The sequence below is a fragment of the Chaetodon auriga genome, chromosome 17, assembly GCF_051107435.1.
Source record: "Chaetodon auriga isolate fChaAug3 chromosome 17, fChaAug3.hap1, whole genome shotgun sequence".
NCBI lineage: Eukaryota > Metazoa > Chordata > Actinopteri > Chaetodontiformes > Chaetodontidae > Chaetodon > Chaetodon auriga.
In genome coordinates this window covers 11,104,895-11,125,175 of record NC_135090.1, presented here as the reverse complement: position 1 = coordinate 11,125,175, position 20,281 = coordinate 11,104,895, and the positions used below count along the sequence as shown (strand labels likewise).

Sequence of the window (20,281 nt, the reverse complement as noted above, 5' to 3'; positions counted from 1 at the left end):
ACAGACACACAAAACTTCCATCTCATTTTTGTGGCCCAATCCGTTTAACCTAGAAAGGAAATGTGCATGTGTCGAGCGTGCGTGCAAACAGACTCACATTCAGTCATGTTATGTGAGCACATGAGTAGTTTCAGGGACTTGGCACTCACCGCTCATATCTAAAGGTGAATTCCCGGGTAAATATTCTACTCTCAACAACAGAAGTGTCCCCGTCCAGTCAAACATGAAGTACAACATCTCCTCGGAGTCAAAACCTCCGGTGAAACCACACACACACTGAATATTGTGTAACGCTATGTAAATTCTATGGTTAAGTACGTCTTCCTCTGCGAGTTTGCTGTGTGTTATCACCAATCAGAATGATAAATTATTGAAATTAACTCAGAAAATACTGACTCGTCTCATCTGAATCACAAAAATTTCCCTTGGTAATAACACTGAGAAGTTACGGGCTCGGGGGCCTGGACTGCAATCGTAAGTTACTCAAACAGAAAAAGCTCGGGAAAGTTTTTAAATTCATAACCAAAGATGAGAATCTATCATTTATCAGCACTTCCTTCCTAACACATCATTACACTTCAATTATCAGTGAGTCAGTTCGATTCAAACTCATCGCTAATGCTCTTTCATCAATATTCTACTTTAGTGGCTAAAGCTACACAACATGTGAAGATGTTGTTAACTCATGCACTCAAGAACTTCTCTTCTTCTTCTTCTTCTGCTTCTTCTTCTTCTTCCTCTTTGTGTGTCCTGGCCTGTCACTGCTGCTGGACTCCACGCTGCCACCAGCACCTCAGCAGGACCCAGATTCGTCAGAAATGGCTTTATGCTATGGTTTGAACAAAAACTGGGCATCTGCTGATCTTAAGAAACCGATCACAGAGCACAATGAGTCCTTGCTACGTGAGACTTACTGTACAGTACACGCACGTCAGCTCTAGGTGACATGAAAGGAGGAGCACGTGTTCGTGTCCACTCGCCCGGCTGCTCGTCTCTTGTTGTGCTGTGACAATGGCACAGAGGCATCTGCCACTCTGTTCTGATGCCGCCAGCACAACAAAAGTTTGCATACTTTCCCAAAGGATGTTTATATTTACTTAAGATGGGCAGATGCTGCACTACTGGATGTACTGGATGAGCCTGACTGAAGTTCCCATGAACTTTGCTAGCTTAGCATGACAAAAGTTGCATGACCCTCACCTTCACTCATCCTGCATTCCAATCACTCTGATGCCTCGTCTGCAGATTCGGTGAGTAACATCGACATCAATGTTTTGTCGTCTGCTCATTGTAACGTCAAGCCATGTGTCTCTGTGAGTGTATGAAACTATTTACACTTTCAGCAGTTTGATTGCATCTGCTTCACCGCTAGTAACACATGCTGACGCCTCCATAATGAGAAAAACACAACTTGTGCATTGTTTGTCAGGAAGGCCGGAGCTAAAACACAATCACAACACGCTAAAAATATCCGAACCCAAATGAACCTAAAGGGTGCATGTGTCAGAAAACCTTCTCATGGTAAATAAATTCTTCTAACAAGGCACTCAGCGGCTGTTCTGGCAACCTTAATCTGAAAACTCTTGTCTCTTCTGATTTCAAGCTCTCCCAAAGACTCCTTTCAGTCTCTCTCTCTACTTTATCTGGTCATCAGAGCCCAGAACTCAACAGTTGGACATCAAAGTACCGACAGTGGGAAGGGAGGGGTGTCTGTCTCTCCTCGTCTGTCCCATCCCTGTCTGCAACAGCCACTGAGGGATTCCTGAGACAGACCACGGGGGCCCTTGGCTCTCACTTTACATGGAGAAACCCTATCATTTGGCCCAGTGCTGCAGAGCTACCCGCTGATGCCCTGTAAGTGCCCGCTACGTCACATTAGACACTTTTCATCTAACTCTCTAGAGATGGGACAGCAGTTTAAGGCGGTTTGTGTGTGTGTGTGTGTGTGTGTGTGTGTGTGTGTGTGTGTGTGTGTGTGTCAGCAGCAGGTTGAAAGATAGAAATTTGCAATGATAACAGCATATGTGCAGAAGAGAAGCGGAAGACACGACTGGGATATGTGCGTAAGCTGTCTTTGCATTTAACGTTGTACATCAATGAAGGGTGGGTACATTCTTGTCATTCTCTTGTTTCTGTCGATGTTTTCTTTGCGTGGTTTCTCTTTTTTTTTTTTTGCTTTCTGTTCTCTCTAAAAGAAAAAGAGGGGGCTGCTAATTCAAGGGTGAGAAAGAATCTAAATTTGCTCTCTCCTCACAATACAAATATAATCATTAAAAATAAAAGCACCTCAATAGATTGGTAGATTATCTGTTGTTAGTGGCTACAGAAAAACCATTCAGACTTATTTTGCATAGTTTGAAGCAAAACGCACTGAAATGCATCTCCAGCAAGAGACTGTCAGAGATGTCAAAGATAAGATTAAGGATGCAGATGTTGGAGTTAATGCTTTCCAATGTAAACAGTCAGAATCTGTTTGTATGAGGGCCTGAACTTCATATGACATCACCAATACATTAGATCATGTGATATTCCCCTATCCAAGTCTATTTGTGGCTTTGACCCAGTTAAAACATCCTGCGACCCACTTTTGGGTCTCTATTCATCCGTTGGGCTCACAGTGTTTGGGAGTGTTTGTTTTGAGCCCCTCTGTTGTAAGAAACTATTGGATGAGTCCTGCTGTGTTGAGGAATATGAACAAACAGGACTCACCACAGAGGTGAGCGCCATCTGGAAGCTGTAGATGCGGGCGAGACCGAAGTCGGCCAGTTTGATCTGTCCTCCGCTGGTGACCAGGATATTCTGGGGTTTCAGGTCACGGTGAACCACGCGGTGCGAGTGCAGGAAGTCCAGCCCCTGGAGCAGCTGGTACATCATATCCTGTACGAGAGAAAACAGAGAGAACAAAGAGAGAGTGAGGGGTGGCTTTTTGGAAACATGACAGGGAATTAAAACTTAAAATGAGGAGGATCTAAGCTGGAGGACGCTTGACAAGGTTTAAGGCCATGATATATATAAAAAAAAAAATAATAATAACACTGATGAGTGTGAGATTGAGCAGACAGCACAGACCAGATGGCTCGAGTTTGACTACTTTTCATATGTGGCTCTGAATGATTAATCCAACCTGACAAAATTTGATGAATTTGGTGAATATTTCCAAAATAGTTCGGTCTCAGTGGTCCTCACAAAATGTCAAAGACAGATGGCTTCAGGAAAAAAAAAAAAAAAAAACCACACCTCTTCATCGACGTTTGAATTCATGACTCCGTCAAACCGGGCAACAAAAGGCCTGAATGACAAGACCCTGCAGTGAGAAGTTAAGTAGAAAGGCCGAGACATTGTGGCACGGGGGGAGTTAACGAGGGGAGGCCTGTGTCTTTTCTTGTCCACTGTAGCAGATGTTTGATAACTGACACACACACACAAGATAGGGGCAGGGAGAGGCCCCGCTCTGCACAAGCATGGATCTCTGTTCCTCAGCAGCTGTCCTGCTCCAGTTAATTGGCACTCGTTCTCTTTTTATGCCCAAAAGCTGACCTCAGAAATGGCCACGTCCATGACACACTAGCAAAAGTAAGCTGGCGTGAACAGCAATGAACTATGTTGAAACCAGCTAAGACTTGTTCTTTCCAAACTGAAAGACTCTCAAACAGGTCCTGCACCTGTAAACAAATAACAAGTCATTACAAGGGATTGTGGCCGGGTGGTTTTTGGCAGAGCTTTGGTTTGGACTGCTTCATAAACTAAAGTCTAGGGAGAGCTATTTCAGTTTAAGGCCTATTAATAGATAAAAAAATAAATACGGAGTTTATGGAGGCAGAAAATTAAGTCTCCATAATCATTTAGTCTCGTTAGAAAACCAAACATGGTCACGGAGACAAAGTGGGGATAGGAAGAGAAAAGAGGCTTTTGCGAAGTGAAATAACTTGATGCCGGTGGTGGTGTGGGTGCATCCTAGCCCCGTGCACCCCCCCGCCAAAACACACACACTCCCTCCCTATACACACACACATGCCCCCTACACACACCCCCAAAACCCTCCGCCAAGACCTCACAAGTGACATGGACCTGAGCCCGCAGCTCTATTCACTGGCCGACCAGCTGGTGAGTGAGTCAAAGGGGTCTGCACACTCAAGCAGAAAACATTAGCAAACGGCGCGGGGCTGGCTGCTGTGCCGGCCATAGAGGAGGGGACAGGGCGGCACACACAATGCTGTGGAGATGGGGACGAATGTGTGTGTGTGTGTGTGTTTGTATACGCACAAACTGAGTGTCCCCCTGGGTCTGTCTTAATGTGATATATGTGTATCTACATTTTAATTTCTCTCTGTGCGCATTTCAGACTGTGTAAGGGTGCAACAGTGTGTGTGTGTGTGTGTGTGTGTGTGTGTGTGTGTGTGTGCGTGTGTGTGTGTGTGTGTGTGTGTGTGTGCCCTCTGACCAAGGGCAGGCAGGATGCATAAACAGACCTTCCTTTCTACATCTCCATCCAGCCATGACCCAGCGAGGAGGGCAGCAGACAGACAGGGCCAGAGGAGAGAGGCAGGCAGTTGGTTATTTTGTGTGCGTGTGTCTGTGTGTGTGTGTATGTGTGTGTGTGTGTGTGTGTGTGTGCGCTGGGGGGGGGGGGGGGCACTGACACAATAGCAACCCCCCCCGCCCTCCACCAGTTCCTCTCTGCTTTAAATAGCCATTTCGCCGTGTTTCCTTTGAGCAGCATTTCCTAGTAAACACTAATTATCTCAGAAGTGTGACTCTTGCACAAACACACAAACAATCTTGGCCCCCTTGGCCTGAGTGCCATCATCTTTGCTGTATCAATTACCCAACAAACGCTGTAATGAAAACTATTCCAAGTACGTTCAACAGCACCACTTGCACCCATGCCAAGTTTCTAATTAAAATAGCCAAATCAATACTGCAAAGTTTAAGACCACATGCGGCACAGAGAGCAATAGTGAGACGTCCCTTAACCTCACACACACTTGATTTCAGCAGCAAGAACACTCACCAGAGTTGCTCAACACACAACTGTCTTCAACTGGCAGCAATTCAACCATCAAACCACCACAAACAACTTGGCCAGGTGGAAACAAAAATCACACAAAAAGGCAACAGATCTAACCCTGAAAAAGCAGGAGCACCAGGAAAAAAGTAGTCGGCCCTCTGCAAAATGCAGTCAAAACATGGCTTTCTGAGTGCGCCTCCTTTTCTGATGCAAATGTGCCAGAGGCAGCCATATTGTTTATTGTAGCTAGGCACAATATGGGACATCTGCCGGTTAGCGTTAGTGTAATTCCCTCCCCATGCTTCATTAAGCTCCCCCTTTATAGGCCAAGAGAATGGAGTTGTGGAAGCTTGGACGGTGGTGGTGGAGGAGGGTGGGTGAGGCCCAAGCGCTGGCCCAGCTGAGGAGCACTGAGGCTGGGGCAGCCTGACTGCTTGATGTCCTTCCAGCTCATTTGATTCCTGGAGGAGGACCTCTTTCATCAATGACCATGTGGTGGGTCTTGAGTCTGAGTAAGGCTGAGTGGGTGGTGGAGGGTGGGGGGCTGAAGTGGACAGGCTGGGCCGGGGTGGGGTGTCTGGTGCTGGGAGTAGATTGGTTTTGAGGAAAAGCATGTCTGTTCTTTTTCACTTAGGGTCTTTGGCTGAGGGTGAATGTTTTTCCTTTGTTTGGGGTATTCAAGGGTGACGCTCTTGAATGGCAAACTTTTAATCAGATGGGCACAGGTGTGCTGAATTTGGGACTGCTGGACTGGGATCCACTAACTGGTGTCATCTGGTACAGCCGAGGGCAAATTGAGTTGCTGGGAAGGGGGGGGGGGTTACTGTGCAGTGTCCACTGTCCTAGAAATAACACGGGATGGTGCCCATGTCATCTTGTCACTCCATTATTGTCCTGGTGTCTCCTCGAGGCTCCAGCTGTATGGATGTTAGGAGAAAGCTAAAGAAGGAGGCGCGCCTTAACGGGTCAGTATGCTTCAGACCAAGTGCCTGCCTGATCGCTGAACAGCGTCAAAAACCTCCTCCCCCAAACTCTTCCAACACCAGAATTGGGGGGGACAACGTCCAACAATATTTGTTGCAACTCACTCTTCATCTTATTGTTTAGCCTTGTTTTTTGTGTTATGTCCTCATTGAGCTGAATATTTGCAGCTTAATAACAGAGCGCTGAGATGTCCATAGAAACCACAGTACCACACACTGTATCAGCTTCAGCACAAACCCTGGGAAAGCCTCAGGTGTGATCTACCTGACTCGTCTACGCTTGCACAGCATCCCACCAACGTTACAGCTCCACACAAAACTTTCACGCATCAGCCCGGCCCGAGGGGTGAAAACCCACGGTTACTCAAGCTTCCAGAACTTCTCTGTTTCAACTGTGACACTTTAAACTCTGAGGCCCTGCTGTCCAAAAATAGAGATGTGCCTCTCCAGCACTGTACACGATACATTTACAGACCTTGGGGTGAAACACGATAAAGAGATTTTAAAGGGGTCTGAGTGTGGGAAAGATTAAAATAAAAAGAGACAGTTACAGAGGAAAGGAGCTGGCAACACATCCATTTCCGACCTTTTGGCAAAGTGTAAATGGACACGGAGAGGATTTACTTACTGAACTGGAGAAAGTGATGGTGAGTTTGAGTGTGTTGTACCTTCACTGGAATCATTGGTACAGAGATTGAACTATAGAATTGTAAGCATCAAACTGAGTACTCTTATGCCGGCCCTGCTTTGAAGGATAGCCAGATTGGGCAGATTTTGGGTCAGATTCATCCCTCTAAACAATCTCTGGTTTCTCGATTCGAGGCTGGTCTGAACAGATTATCTGTCCAAGTGACCCTGCAGTGAGAGGGCCTGACAGGGATCATCTTTATGTTACCGACTGGGTCACAGTCTCCCTGATTCTGAATCCTAAATATCAACTATGTTTGATATTTACAACCTGACATCCGGACATGGGATACTAAGCAAAAAACCCGCCAATTGCCAATGAGAGCAGGCTGACCAGGAAGCGGCACCGTTATTTCCCACTCACCTCCTGCTCGCGCTGCAAAACGTATAAGCCATCCTGATTCAGCCTCCATGTTTGTGTTTTTTATGAAGTCCCGTTCGGTCACGCGAGTTTCTGTGAGATCTGAAATCCCTGGAATCAGCAGTCTGAATTTTTTTTTTCATAGAAATGCCAAGTGTGTGGTCCTGCGTCTCGAGGGAATCGTCTGGTCTGTGCGTTCTTATGATCAGAATATTAAAAATCTGTTAAACCTGTCTGTGGTCTCCCACATTTTTTAAATCAGTTAAGACCTCCAGTGTGCACCCGGCATTAGTTTTCAAACATGAAGGGAAGATCTTTAAGTCTACTTTCACACACATTTTTTCTCTGTCTACATCTGTAACACAGTGTAAACTTGGAGAGAGAGAGCAGAATGAAAATAGAGAAGCCAGGGAGCCTCTAATTTGGAGCCCATCTGCCACATGTGCTGCCCTTCAAAACGCCCCGGTACCTCTGATGTTGGAGGGAACTGCTCTCCGTCCTCCGTGTCTCTGGCCAAGAAAACTCACTCGGTACCATACAGACACGGCTGTGGTCATGCAATGTTCAAGCCACAGGAGATTAGCAAATAGCTTCCTTTATAATTCAAATAGAACCTGAGAGTAATATTTCAAATGAAGTTCCTACATGTTGAAAATTGTCTGGGAACAACATTTATGCACTCCTCGCTGATGTTTTAATAGCAAAGCAAGCAATGTCACTCAGACTGACCATTAAAAACCTCCAGCGTACGTCTAGAAAACAACGGCGATGGTTACCTTGATGGTCTCAGGTGGTACTCCAGGGTCAGGAGCCTTCTCCAGGTAGGTGGTCAGGTCCTGATCCACGTGCTCAAAGACCAGAGTGAGTTTGGTTTCTCTGTCAGTCCGAGAGACTGTACACACATCAAACAACCTAGAACAGGGGGAGCAGGTGGAGGGAGGTCAATTCAATTCATTTAATGGGGTCCAATCTGCTCAGATAGATGCAACAACAATTCTGAGTACAGCTAACAGGACTGAATCTCTGCACTGGTAATGTGTCTGCAAAGGTAAAGCATTGCATTGGCCTTTGGGTAAGAAGTGGCAGACTTTTATGGACACAACCACTTTGGTTGCACCGTGCAAAGCTTTTAAAAGCTCTCTTCATCGTACCCATTTTACACCTGAACACACATAATGGAGGAAAGTAAATATAGTGCACTTTAAAGCAAATAGGCAGAGACACTGCAATAGGCATATCAAACACAGGTGTAACTAATGGCATTAAAGCTGACTGTTATGACTTACTGGAACACCTTAATATAATGGGGCCGGTGCTAATGTTGTTAGCTACACCTGTATGTTTCCTGCTATGACAAGTGAGAATGTCTACTTGAGAAAAGGGTCTGTGGGTGCAGCAAAACGAAGATGTCAGCAGCTGAGAGTTGAACATATCTGCTTTGTGGTTAGTGAGGACACCATGATCCTCTCTACGGAGTCTGGACTCGGGGATCCTGGGGATTTCTATGTTACAGAAACCTGTGAGAGAACATGAACGTGCTTCGAGAGCAGAATTACCATTTGCTGTAGGACAAGCTAAATACGTTGTGTCAGGTTACCCTGAAAAACGATTTCTATGCAAAGCTTTTGAAGATTCAAGACCATCAAGCCCCAAACACCAGCGTTTATGGTTGTGTTTCACTAGGCAACAAACTAAGGCCAAGAATCCAGATTATGTCGGCAGACCTGCCAAGGCAGGCTTTGGTGAAAAGCTGAAAAAAGCTATCCAGTATGTCCTCTTCAAAGAGCTGTGGACCACAAGCAGCATTCCTCCACCAGCACTATGACAACTCCTGATGCTCTATGGGAAGTGGAGTGGACCCTGGCTGGAGCTGCTGCAGACGCAGCATCTTTCATCACAACGGCCGAGGAGACGAGAGGAGCCATGAAGGATCTCCATCTGACAGGTGGTTGGCAGTATGGCTCACAAAGTAATGGGCTACTGTAATCACATTACCTTTAAAGTATTCTATTGACGCATGAGACTACATCTATGATTATTGTTGGAAATATTAATTCATAATGATCCTACTCAATGTCCCATCAATATTTTAACTTTCCACACATGTGCTGCTATAAATCACACTGGTTAATCTACATAAGCCATTTAAAATGGAAGCATGGAAGGAAATTGCTAAATCTCTCCGGAAACTCTTTCATTCCTAGCCAACGAGGCACCATGTGTCCCTGCCAACACCCTTGTAATCAACAAACGTGGAAGTGCTGGAGTTAGGGCGGTGAGCAAGAGGTGATTCATTCAAGGTATCAGTACTGTGCATGACGTCACAGAATAGACGGCGTCCTCCGTTTGAAGCGCTGGGGTTAAACGCCCCTCACAGCTCAATTGTTGGGCTACAATGGGGGCTCTCAGCGGACACTGAACATATGGAATGAATAATGGGCCTCATTACAAACATCCAGGGGTTGCCTGAAGTCACACAGAAGGCCCACAATGCACCCTTCCTGGCCTGAGCTGCTTGGCTTTGCTGGTAGGTTAAACTGGAGGATGGTGAAGCTCCTCTGGTGGTTCAATGAGCTGATGGTTTGCAATCTTGGACCAATTTATTGCAACAAAATGCGACTGCATATCATCTTAACTCGTGCTTTCACAGTAGTGAACAACATGTGTTCAACCAATAAATAAAACTAACCTAGGAGAACTTCCCGCTGACGTATTTGTCTTCAGCGAGAACAAACCCCATTGTGATCCCATTAAGACAAAACCATTATCCTCTATTACTCATTGATACGCTGGGGAATTATTGTTAGAAGCACAATAGCTCTAGTCGAGCTCCTGAAACGTTCATTTAGGACTTCCCCTCCAATCCCAAAGCACTCAATATTCCATAATAAAACAAGTACCAAGGTCAGTCCCTGGTTAGTGCCAACACATGACGCAGTATCTGACTGTTGACCTCTGACTGAACAATTCAATACAAAACCGAAAGAAAACTTTGTGTGCAGAGTACAGAGGACGACAACTGAAGAAAAGCTGTGCTATAGTTAACCTGTAACAGTATATTCATTGTCAAGAATGTTATATTGATTCATTGCCATTTTTAAGCAAATAAAAAGGTGTAAATTCACTGGATGAAGCCTTTCAAATGAGCATATTTTCTGTTTTATTCTTCTTTTCTGACAGTAAACTGAATATTTTTGGTTTTTTGACTGTATGTCATGAAAAAAAAAAACAATTACTTGAGATAATAATCACCACATTGATCAATTATGAAAATAACTGTTATTTGCAGCCCTATTTCACTCACTAGGTAGGAAGTGAGCCATGAGCCTCTAATATTTGGATATCTTACCAGGTACATAATAATCTAATTAAAACTAATGTGAGCTACAAAGATCTTCCAGAAAGGTGAAGGCCGAATCATTCAGAGTTCATCGATGCTCTTCCTGAGCAGGACGCTCATTACCTGAAACAATATTCCACTTGATCAAATTTGGATTTTTCAACTTAATCCTGCATTTAAACAGCTAGTCTGAGGTCATGCATGCATCTTAAAAAAGGTGCACACACTGCTCCACTTTACTCTGCAAGCCGGTGACCTTTCTTGGGGGCACGGGGCGGAAAGTTTGTAAGGTGGTTTCGCTTCGTGCCATTTAGGCCGAGCTGAGTGAGCGGAGTTACGCTTCTCAGAGGAACGCACATGAGGTGGATCAATATGACTGGAGCCCACCAATACTGATGAATAAGAGGAAGCGGCGGAAAGAGTGGGTGGAAACTAACAATGCAGAGAACAATGAATATGGAGAAAGTTCTGATCTGACAGGTGTGCTCCTAAAGCCTGCTCATGGCGGCTGCAACCTGCTGCTGTGCAAGATGCATTTTCATATTACCAGCAGAGAATATTTAAAGAAGAGGACGTCTGCTGAACCAGTATGGTTGCTGACACCTCAGACCATCAAAAAGGAAGTCTCATACACACACGTATCCCACTCCCTCTCTCAAACGCACACACACAGGGCTGCCCACCTCTCCCCCTCACTTACCTGACAACATTGGGGTGCTCAAAAGCTTCAAGCTGCCTCAGTACCGCCACCTCCCGGATGGTGGAGAGAGGCATCCCCTCTTCCTCCGTCTGGACTCGAACTCTTTTTAGGGCTACGAAGCGTCCCCCGTTCTTCAAATCTCTCGCCTTGTACACTTTCCCGTAAGCGCCTTCTCCAATCTCGGCCACGGGCTCATATTGAGTACCAGTACTTTCTTTGTCCATTTTTGCAGATTTTTTTTTTTTTTTTTTTTTTTTTGGTCCTCTCTCGTCTCTTGCTGAAAATATTGCGGGGAATCCCGGCGAGGGTGACGAGCCAGAGAGTTTCTCACAAAGCCATATTCACAGAAAAAAGTTGGCACGTGCGATGCCTAGATGACAGGGAGACACAGATGGAGGAAGACACCATCTTTGTCACATTTGGTCAAACTGTGCTCCAGGTAGGCAATAACAGGACTGTCATCATGTTTTATTCCGACTATCAACATAAGAGCCCCGCTGCGTCCCAACTTCCACTCCTCCTCCTATTACGCATAGCAACTCATGTCCTCCTACCACAAACACAGAGTAATGTCAAATCATTTTAAAATAACCACATTTAGCTTCCTTTCAAGCCAGGTCGGCGTTAAATAAACTGTCTCGTGCGCTCAAAAAAGAAAAAAAAAGAAAAAAGAAAAATCACTCCGCGTGCAGTGTTGTTGTGTTCCTGTGGGCTCTTACTCTGTTAAAGGAAATTAAAGAAGAAAGTTTAAAGAGAAGACGCAAACAGGGAGCACAAACCTTGCACGCCGAGCTGCTTTTCGCTCGCCAAATCGCCGGCTAACATCTTTCCGTGTCGTGTTTTATCAAAAGCGTCTGAGGCGACACAAACTTGGCGAGCACGTGGCTGTCTACTGATTGCATTGTCTGAACTTCCTACAGCAACAGTCCATTTAAAACAGTGGAAAACTCAACTTTCGGACCCCAAATGGTTGTAAACGTGTGCAACAAAGCGGCAGAGGAGTTTTAAGGATGTTTTCATGAACGCGGATAGCTTCCTCTAATTTTTTCTAATTTAATTGTGCATGGACCCACATGGGCTAATTATAATCAATCCTAGCAAGTCGGGGAATTGCTCGTTTAAGTTCTTAAAATGTTATTGGATTGTAAAGCAACATTTTCAACCCCTTAAAGACATTCTTGGCATAAATGTGTGTATAAATATCCACTCTTTCGGTGTTTACCTTGGTTTGTGTTGTCAATAAAATGTCGTAACGTCGGCATGTCCGATAAAATGCTGAGGAGGCATTGGTGTGTCGGATAAAATGTCCTGCATCAAACGCATCCCTGTCCACTGTCCTCCATGCGGGGGCCACACAGGTAGTTGGACGGTGCAGGCTCTAACCCCCCATCCCTCAGACTGCACCAGCCCAGGCAGAGACACTCAAACAAGGGAGGAGGAGGTGGAGGAGGTGGTGGTGGGGGGTTGTACGAAAACTCACACACACACTCTCACTGCAACTTTGTGGGTCGGGGGTGTGGAGGGGAAGGGGGTGTGCGATGGGGGGGTCATAGGACAAAGGCAAACGCGTGATGCAGCCCTCCAAAACCACGCTCTTCTTTGGGGTTTCTCCTTTCTTTCTTCTTCTTTTTTTCTTCCATATATCCCCGGATAGGCCTATGCAACTGCAGCCCCGCTCGCCTGTGTGAGCTCCGTCTCTGCCTGGCTTTCCCACGCCGGCTGAATGTGGCCTGACCCCCTTCAGAGAGGTTTGACACGGAGCGGGGACATTTCCGCATTCCTCCCCGACTACAAAGGCTCACCGCCTCCTTTTTGCTCTCCCTCGGCCTCCTCGGTGCTTTACCATTCATAGTCCTCTCCGCGGGTTTTGTCTCCTGTGTCAAACCCGGGAGCACCGCAGGGATCGGAGAGGGGAGAGAGGAGGTTTATTGGATGGACGGCCACACTATCTATCTCCCTCAAACCATTGAGGAACTCCCGCGGCAACAATGCGCCAGCGGGGATGCAATGTGACAAGCTCGCCCGAGATGGTCCAGAGGGGTCAGGTTCAAGGCCCGGTGGCTTGATCTGTGGCAGGGGGCACTTCTCAGCTCGGGTGGTCCTTTGCGAGGCTCCATGCCCCAACAGCAGGCCGGCGTGGTGGCCATGAGTGCTACGAGATGGCAAACTTTTTTTTTTTAAAATAACTATTATTTTGAAAATCTGGGAAATTCTGCAGAGTATCATCATCATCATCATCATCAACATCATCGTCATCTCAGGGTATACGTTTTCATTAATTTCACAGCAAAAGATGGAAAATTGTGAAAGTCAATTTACAGCATACCACAACAATAATAGTGACAATAAAGTTTTTATATTGGTACTTTTGCAAATGAAAACAAAATTAACGCAAATTCTTGCGTTAAAATCCATGTAAAATATAAGTTTTTTTTAATGGAAAGGAATTTATTATCAATACTTGATGCTTGTCATTGTCACTTCCTAAAATGTATATTTTATTTCTGTGTGTTGAAAGATATTTAAATGTTAATTATTAATTTTTAAATTGCAAATATGTTCTGTAAACCTTGGCTTTTATCTATCTCTTTTTATTCTTGCTTTATTTGATTTAATTTTGTTTTATTTTATGCACCAATTTATGCTTAAAATTCTAACTCTGTTACTTATATCAGGTGTAGACATTAAACGCAATGTGTTCTGTCTGAAAAGTTCTTCTAACTCTCACATAAAGTTTGGATTTCACTTTTTTTTCTCTCTCTCTCTCTGTTTCATGCTGGACACGGTTTAGACATGACAAGACTTGATGTCAGATTATTCCAATGAATAGCCAATTACAGGCGTGTAACCAAGCTCCATTATCATAACTTCATTGGAAGGCGTGTATTAGAGGCGCACAGAAGATCAGAGGAAGGACATTCCTCCACTGCTATGATTTACATGCAAACTTGTCCTGCATGCTGCTTGTAGAATCCACTGATTTCCATTGAAAAGGTGAAGCTGGGGGAGATAATGACATGGAAGTATGTATGGCAATCTCCCCTGCCCAACTTTATTTTAGGCAACCCCAAATTTAAATCATTTGCATCACAAAACACACAATGCAGACAATGTGCCCCAGACCAATTACTGTAAATGTGAGCATTTACATTTTTTCATCATCATTGTTCATGTGAAATCAGCTCTGAGAGCCATCGCCCAGATTGAATACATTAGCATGCATACTTCTTATTTGGCTGGAGAACAAACCAATTAGATCCGTTGTGTGTGGGATAGAGATGAGAGAGACACACACACACACACATTCTGCAACTGTGATTCGTGATTAGTCAATATTTGACGTGTAAACTTTCTTTTTTTACGTTTCCTCAGTCTGTGTTTGTCATGTGTTTACCTTGATGGGGCTCATGCTGGGGAGTAATTTTTGACAAGATGCAGGAACAGGATGGTCCAATTAAGACATCCTGTTCTGGGAACAGCATGGTCAGAACGTAATTTAATGTTAAATCTTGTGCTTTACTTGAGCTCTCGTTGCAGGATGAACAGTAACTGATGATTTAACAATTCTGATGCACTTGTTTTAGCTGAACTAGCTACAAAATTAGCCTTTTCAACACTCAACTGTCATCATGTCTAATTATTATTATTATTATTATTATTACTATTATTACTATATGACTAATTTCATGAAAGTGACACCTTATTTTGGAGCTTTGACAAGAAGCAGCCACAGTAAATAGGACCAGAACAGCAACCTGTTCATCTTGATTTTCAGGCACAAATAGATGCTTAAGCTGTGCTCATGTGGATTTGTTGACTTGCTGTACATTTACCAGGATGTTATTCAATCAGGGTGTTTCTAATTTTGCCGCTGACATTTATTTCATCTGTCTGCTATTTATTTTTGGGGTTTGCTACAGGCGTGCATGCTGTGTTGGTCAGTAGTTGAAGACGTATTCAGATTCTTTACTTAAGTCAAAGCAGTGATACAAAAATGAAAAAAAAAAAAAACTCCATTACAAGTAGAAGTAAATGTGTATCATCAGCAAAATGCACTTAAAGTTTATAAAATACATGTGTGAATTTTGCAGAAAACACGTCCCTGTGAGAGATGCATGATGCATAAATGTTTATGGAGCATTTTGCAGCTGTAGCTGGTCGATGTGGTGCTAGTTTTAACTTCCTCTGAAATGATTAATAGGAGGAAGAAGGAGGAACAAAGTTCTGCTGAAACAAAATTATGCATTTTCTCTTTTCTTTAATCTTTGCTATTTTGTGAAATATTGGATAATTTTGTTTGAAAGTAGCATAAATGAGGTAAATTACACATACCGTAAATCTTTACACTGTTGGTGATGGCAGGTGCCTGATATCTCCCTCAATGTCGCTCCATGCCAGTGAAGATTAAATCATGTCCTGTTGTCACTCCTCCTTACCCCAACTGGCATTTCAGCTCAGTATTCCTGAGAAACAACAGTGCTTAACAGAGCCACTCCTTCACATTTCACTATGAAATGATAGTAAAAAAAAAGAATCTCAGTCGCATGTTCACTTCATTGACACTGTGGTGAAATGTTTGTCAGACAGATCGTATTGACAGCTCCTCAGGTACGGACAGGTCAGGCAAAAAAAAGCTCTTTCTGCATACTTGAATGTTGCTGTGATAAGACAACTCAACATGTTTGGGAACTGCACATTCTTCAGGTTCAAGTAAAACCAGATCAGGAATCAAATGGCGGGGCCGAAACCAAACATTATAAATGTTCTGATTGTGAGAACAGAGCGTCTTGGGTTTCTTACTCCCAGTTTGTTTGGGGGTTAATGGCATTAAAGTCTGGTAATTGAAGGCAAATCCTTTTCAATCTCTTATCAAATCTGGTAAAAGCACTAAAACTTAGAGCTGCATTAATTGATTTTTGAGCCGCTTGGGAGCAGCGGACGAAGCTGCGAACACAACACATACACACATTATACTGAATGAAGGCATGATGACAAACAGTTGCCTGTTTAAACATCCAGCAGCGACAGAACAATGTTTGATATGTTGTCATGTTTCTGTCCCTCCAACCGATGTAAATGGAAAATAAATGGTAAATGGACTATATTTCTATACTGTTTGGAGACAGTTACCTGTTGTGTCTGGACACAAGTTTGATAAGAGAGTGAACCAAAAGCTGTCAAGTTGAGAGCCAGAAAGCCAAAGAAAAAGATGTGAAAACGCACTGCAGAGCTGAGACAAACTGCAGAGTCAGGTGATAAGTCGATGTGGATTCATCACCATAGGGAGCTCATTACATATACTTGATAGAAATATATTGATTAGAGTGACTGTAATTGAATTTAGTGTTTCCATTTTTGCCAAAATAAAACCACCTCATAACAGTTCTCATAAATCTGAGTTCAGCACAGTAATAACATGATATTATGCTTTTACTAAGGCAGGACTCTTGAGTCACAACATGCTGCTGTTGTTGAGAACCCCGAAAAGACCCGGCCCGATCTTTCACTCTGACTCTGAGATGTGAAAGAAAACGCACTATGTTTGTGTGTCTGAATGTGTTTGCTTTTGTCCCTATGTGTGTGCGTTTGTGTGTGTGTGGGTGCGCGTGGCAGCTGCTGATCAGCCCAGCCAAGAGAGAATTATGACCCTCCCGAGGGGGACGAGAGAGGCCAACAAGGGACAGGTGACTCCCAGTCTCTCCCAGATCTCCTTACACACCCACACACACACGTAGAAGATCTACACACACACATGCAGAGAGAGGGAGAGATTGATTGTGGGCCTGTCTACCACGTCCCACCTAAATAGAGGGGGATGTCCATGCCACAAGGCATAGGGTGCAGTGAAAATAACCTGAAGTCTTTAGGTAGACAGCTGTCACACCTGGGGAGGAATCTGATAGGATGTGTGATATTGGATTCCTTTTTAAGTTCCCAATCCCATTGTCGGGATTTACTAGCATCACTTAGTCCGCCGTGTTTCATGTGAGCTAGGTCTTATCCACCCATCAGCAGCTTAATATTTAAGGGACATTTTGAGTGTACAGAGCGGGGCCGGGCGCCGGGACAATCCGAGCCTGTTTTGTGTCTCTGACTTGATTTCCTCTCATCCTCTTTCTTGTCAAGCCAGACTGAAGTCCAGAGTGTTTGGTGCAAGCAAAGCCCCTTCTCTCCTCTTCCCTCGTCCTCCTCTTCTCCCCGGCACCGGCCCCCAGACACAAGCCTCTTTCTGTTGGGGCATCGCCATGGCAACCAAGCCACTAACTTGAGGAGGCGACATAAAAACCTGCTCTTTTAGGGGACACAGGAACACCTGCCACCTCCGCCGATGGGGAGGGCTGGGCTGGACGCCTGGCCACGTGCAGACACACACTTACATACAAATTCATGTGATCGCAAATGCAGACACACACTCCCTCTCCCTCCCTGTCTGTCTCTCACACATACACACACACATCCACATAAACAGAGGATCAGTGTAACATTCAAATGAGACCTCTAGCTAACATCTGCTCCCCTTTAGAAGCTCATTTATCTTCCAGTAACATCTCAGGTTGTTTGGTGGCTTTCTTAACTCACGTTCTGGCAAAAACCAAGGAAAGCTTTTCATGGAAACAAGGAATCCATTATTGATAAGCTTTATGGTTTCAGGCTTAAACACACATTTTCCTTGTTTAAACATTTTGATTGTATCTTTTTTGTACCATTGGTTACTTTGATAAGTTAAATTACTCATGAACCTGAAGGACCACCACACACACGCTCAGCTGATTGACCACCTTATCCAGGCGTTAGTTACCAGACACCAGAAGCTCCTGATCAACAGAGAAAAGTATTTTTTCAAAAGGTTAAAATACTGTTCAAAGCTCACTAATTGTAATCCTTTACAGATTAAATCAACATGATATAACTTGTAGCCTAAGTAGTGAGACAGCAGGAACCTGTGCACCAGTCTATCACTGTATTATTCAATATTTCAGATTTTTTCTTCTATTTTATATATATATATATCATATTTAACTTCTGCAATATTTTATGTCTTTTTTTTCATTTGTCATTTTTACTTGTAAGATTTTCTCTTTTTTACATATTGTATGAGTGTTGTTGAAGGGAACCTGTCGATAAAAAATCCATTGCAATGCCTGCCTCACTGTAATTATTGTGCACATGTCAAATAAAGACCTTGAAACCTGAAAACTTAAGAGGTGCTGGTAGATGGATTTTGCTACCTTTGGACAGAGCCAGGCTAGCTGTTCCCCTCTTTTCATGTTTGTGCTAAGCTAAGCTAAGCTAAGCTAAGCTAAGCTAAGCAGACATAAGAGAAGTGTCTCAAGAAAGCAAATAAACTTTTATTTACAAAATGTTGAACTACTCTTTTAAGAATGGAAGCGGTTATTTTAGCTTAGCTTAGCATAAAGACTGGAAACAGGGGAAACAACTAGCCTGGCTCTGCCCAAAGCACCTCTAAAGCTCTATAATTCACATGTAATGAGATAAGATAAAAAAAAAATAAAGCATTTATATGTTGCTCTTTTAATCTGTCCACAGACAGACATGAAAAAAAGTTTTTTTCATGGTTTTAAAGGGAGTTACGTGCTCTAACGTTTTCTTGGACATGCACAGTAACTGGCTGGAGTCTTGTCTTTGGCTTTTTTTGGTCATTATGGCTTTGGGCAGAGCCAGCGAATGCTGATATTTCTGAAATGATTCATCAGTGATTAAATTTTCTTTCAATTGACTAATCGATTAATTGACTAATCATTGCTGGTTATAAATGAAGCTTCTAGCATTCAGCTGTCATTTTTGATGAGGCCAATGAGTGAAACTTCATGAAACAGACAGCAGTTTAACGCTGCCGCAGCCCCTTTAAAGGCCCCGATCAACAAGTGTCAGTTTGGGGTCAGCCGGCAAACCAAGGCTGCCTGCGTCCTCCTGTTGAAGGCGGAATATTCTGGAGAGACTGGCGAGTGAACCTCTGGTGCCTGGCTGCTGTTCATTAAGAGTATTAATGATTAACTGAGAGTGCTATTGTCCCCTCGGGCCCAGCTGTCCCTCCTCCGCCGTTGATCCACTCTGATGCCTCTGGGCCACTAAACTGCCTCCATTCATGTGCTAAAGTGACAGCTGCTCCTCACATTCCTCAGAAAATTAACCGCAGACACAGGAAACACAAGCTGGGAGCAAATAAATAATATTTGACAGATTTCTTTTGTCCTGTGTGTTTTCTTTTTTTAAAGGGATGGATCAGCTTTTAAAGAGTGGACCGGAAGGATTATTTCAAGCCTGTGCGCTAATAGAGGCAGAAGATGGGGCATGCAGATAATACAGTTTGCTGTGTTGGAGCTTAGTCATTCAGAAGATGTGAAGCAAGGGAACCCAGAAACTTTGTTGTTGAGATGGAAGCCATCAAACAGTGTGTCAACATGCAGATCAATTAAATGTGAAAGTGTTGAAAAATGTCATCTCAACCTGCTGTGGGGTGAGTTATTCAAGTTTTTCTAAGGATGTAATCAAATCAACTAGTCACCCTTGTTATCATTCCTAAAGAGTGGCAAATTATTTTACTGTATTTGAAAGTGATAAAGAAATTAGGGTTCACATATTTTATCTGTGGACTTTGACTGGCTCTTAAAAGGCACCGCTGCTGCTGAAAAATGCAATTACATGAATGATCATTCAGATTTTTCTCAAGTGTTATTGCACGTGCAATTTAAAGCGGAAACTCGGGAGAAATTGAGAGCTGTTACTGTCGTGGACATGGCTGCACTCTGAGCTGTGTTCCTTTAATGCAAACCAGAAGCATTTGTTATTGCCTTGATAAGAGACACAAGAATGCACACAGAATGCAACACGTGCACATGCTCCATGCAATTTGAATACCTCCAGTTCGGACTCATATACTGTTCATCATCCACTGCAATTTGTGCAAAAAGTAACAATAAAAATAGAGCAATCAGAGCTTGTATCATCCCTAAAGCGGGCTGTTCTGTTTTATAACGTCTGCTGTAAAGAAATCAAAGTTGTTTTATCTTCCAGGGGAGAGGGCTTTAATTGGACCTTAAAAGAAACCGCTGGCGTTTCATTGGCATGTGCAACTCTAACATTGCGAAGAGTTGTTATTGTTTCACCTGGCAACAATTATGCCAACTTGTCTGTAATCAGCTGAGTGGTCAAAGATACTGTACATGCCTGCTGTGGGAGT

At 43.8% G+C, this 20,281-nt stretch overlaps 1 protein-coding gene across 2 annotated transcripts in view; it reads right to left on the bottom strand.

Annotated features, from left to right (window-relative positions):
* cdk6 (cyclin dependent kinase 6) overlaps nt 1-15,543 on the bottom strand; it is a 35,774-nt gene extending 20,231 nt beyond the window's left edge. The window contains exons 1-4 of one of the 2 annotated variants that reach the window (XM_076755244.1): nt 15,412-15,543; nt 11,080-11,449; nt 7,816-7,951; nt 2,710-2,877 (exon numbers count right to left, since the gene is read on the bottom strand). In XM_076755244.1, coding sequence (XP_076611359.1) covers nt 2,710-2,877; nt 7,816-7,951; nt 11,080-11,303 — 528 coding nt within the window. In that variant the 5' untranslated portion in view covers nt 11,304-11,449; nt 15,412-15,543. Of the gene's footprint in view, nt 1-2,709; nt 2,878-7,815; nt 7,952-11,079; nt 11,450-12,301; nt 12,458-15,411 lie in introns of those variants that run through there. The other variant, XM_076755243.1, reaches the window with a different exon arrangement.
* Between the last annotated feature and the right edge of the window lie 4,738 nt (nt 15,544-20,281).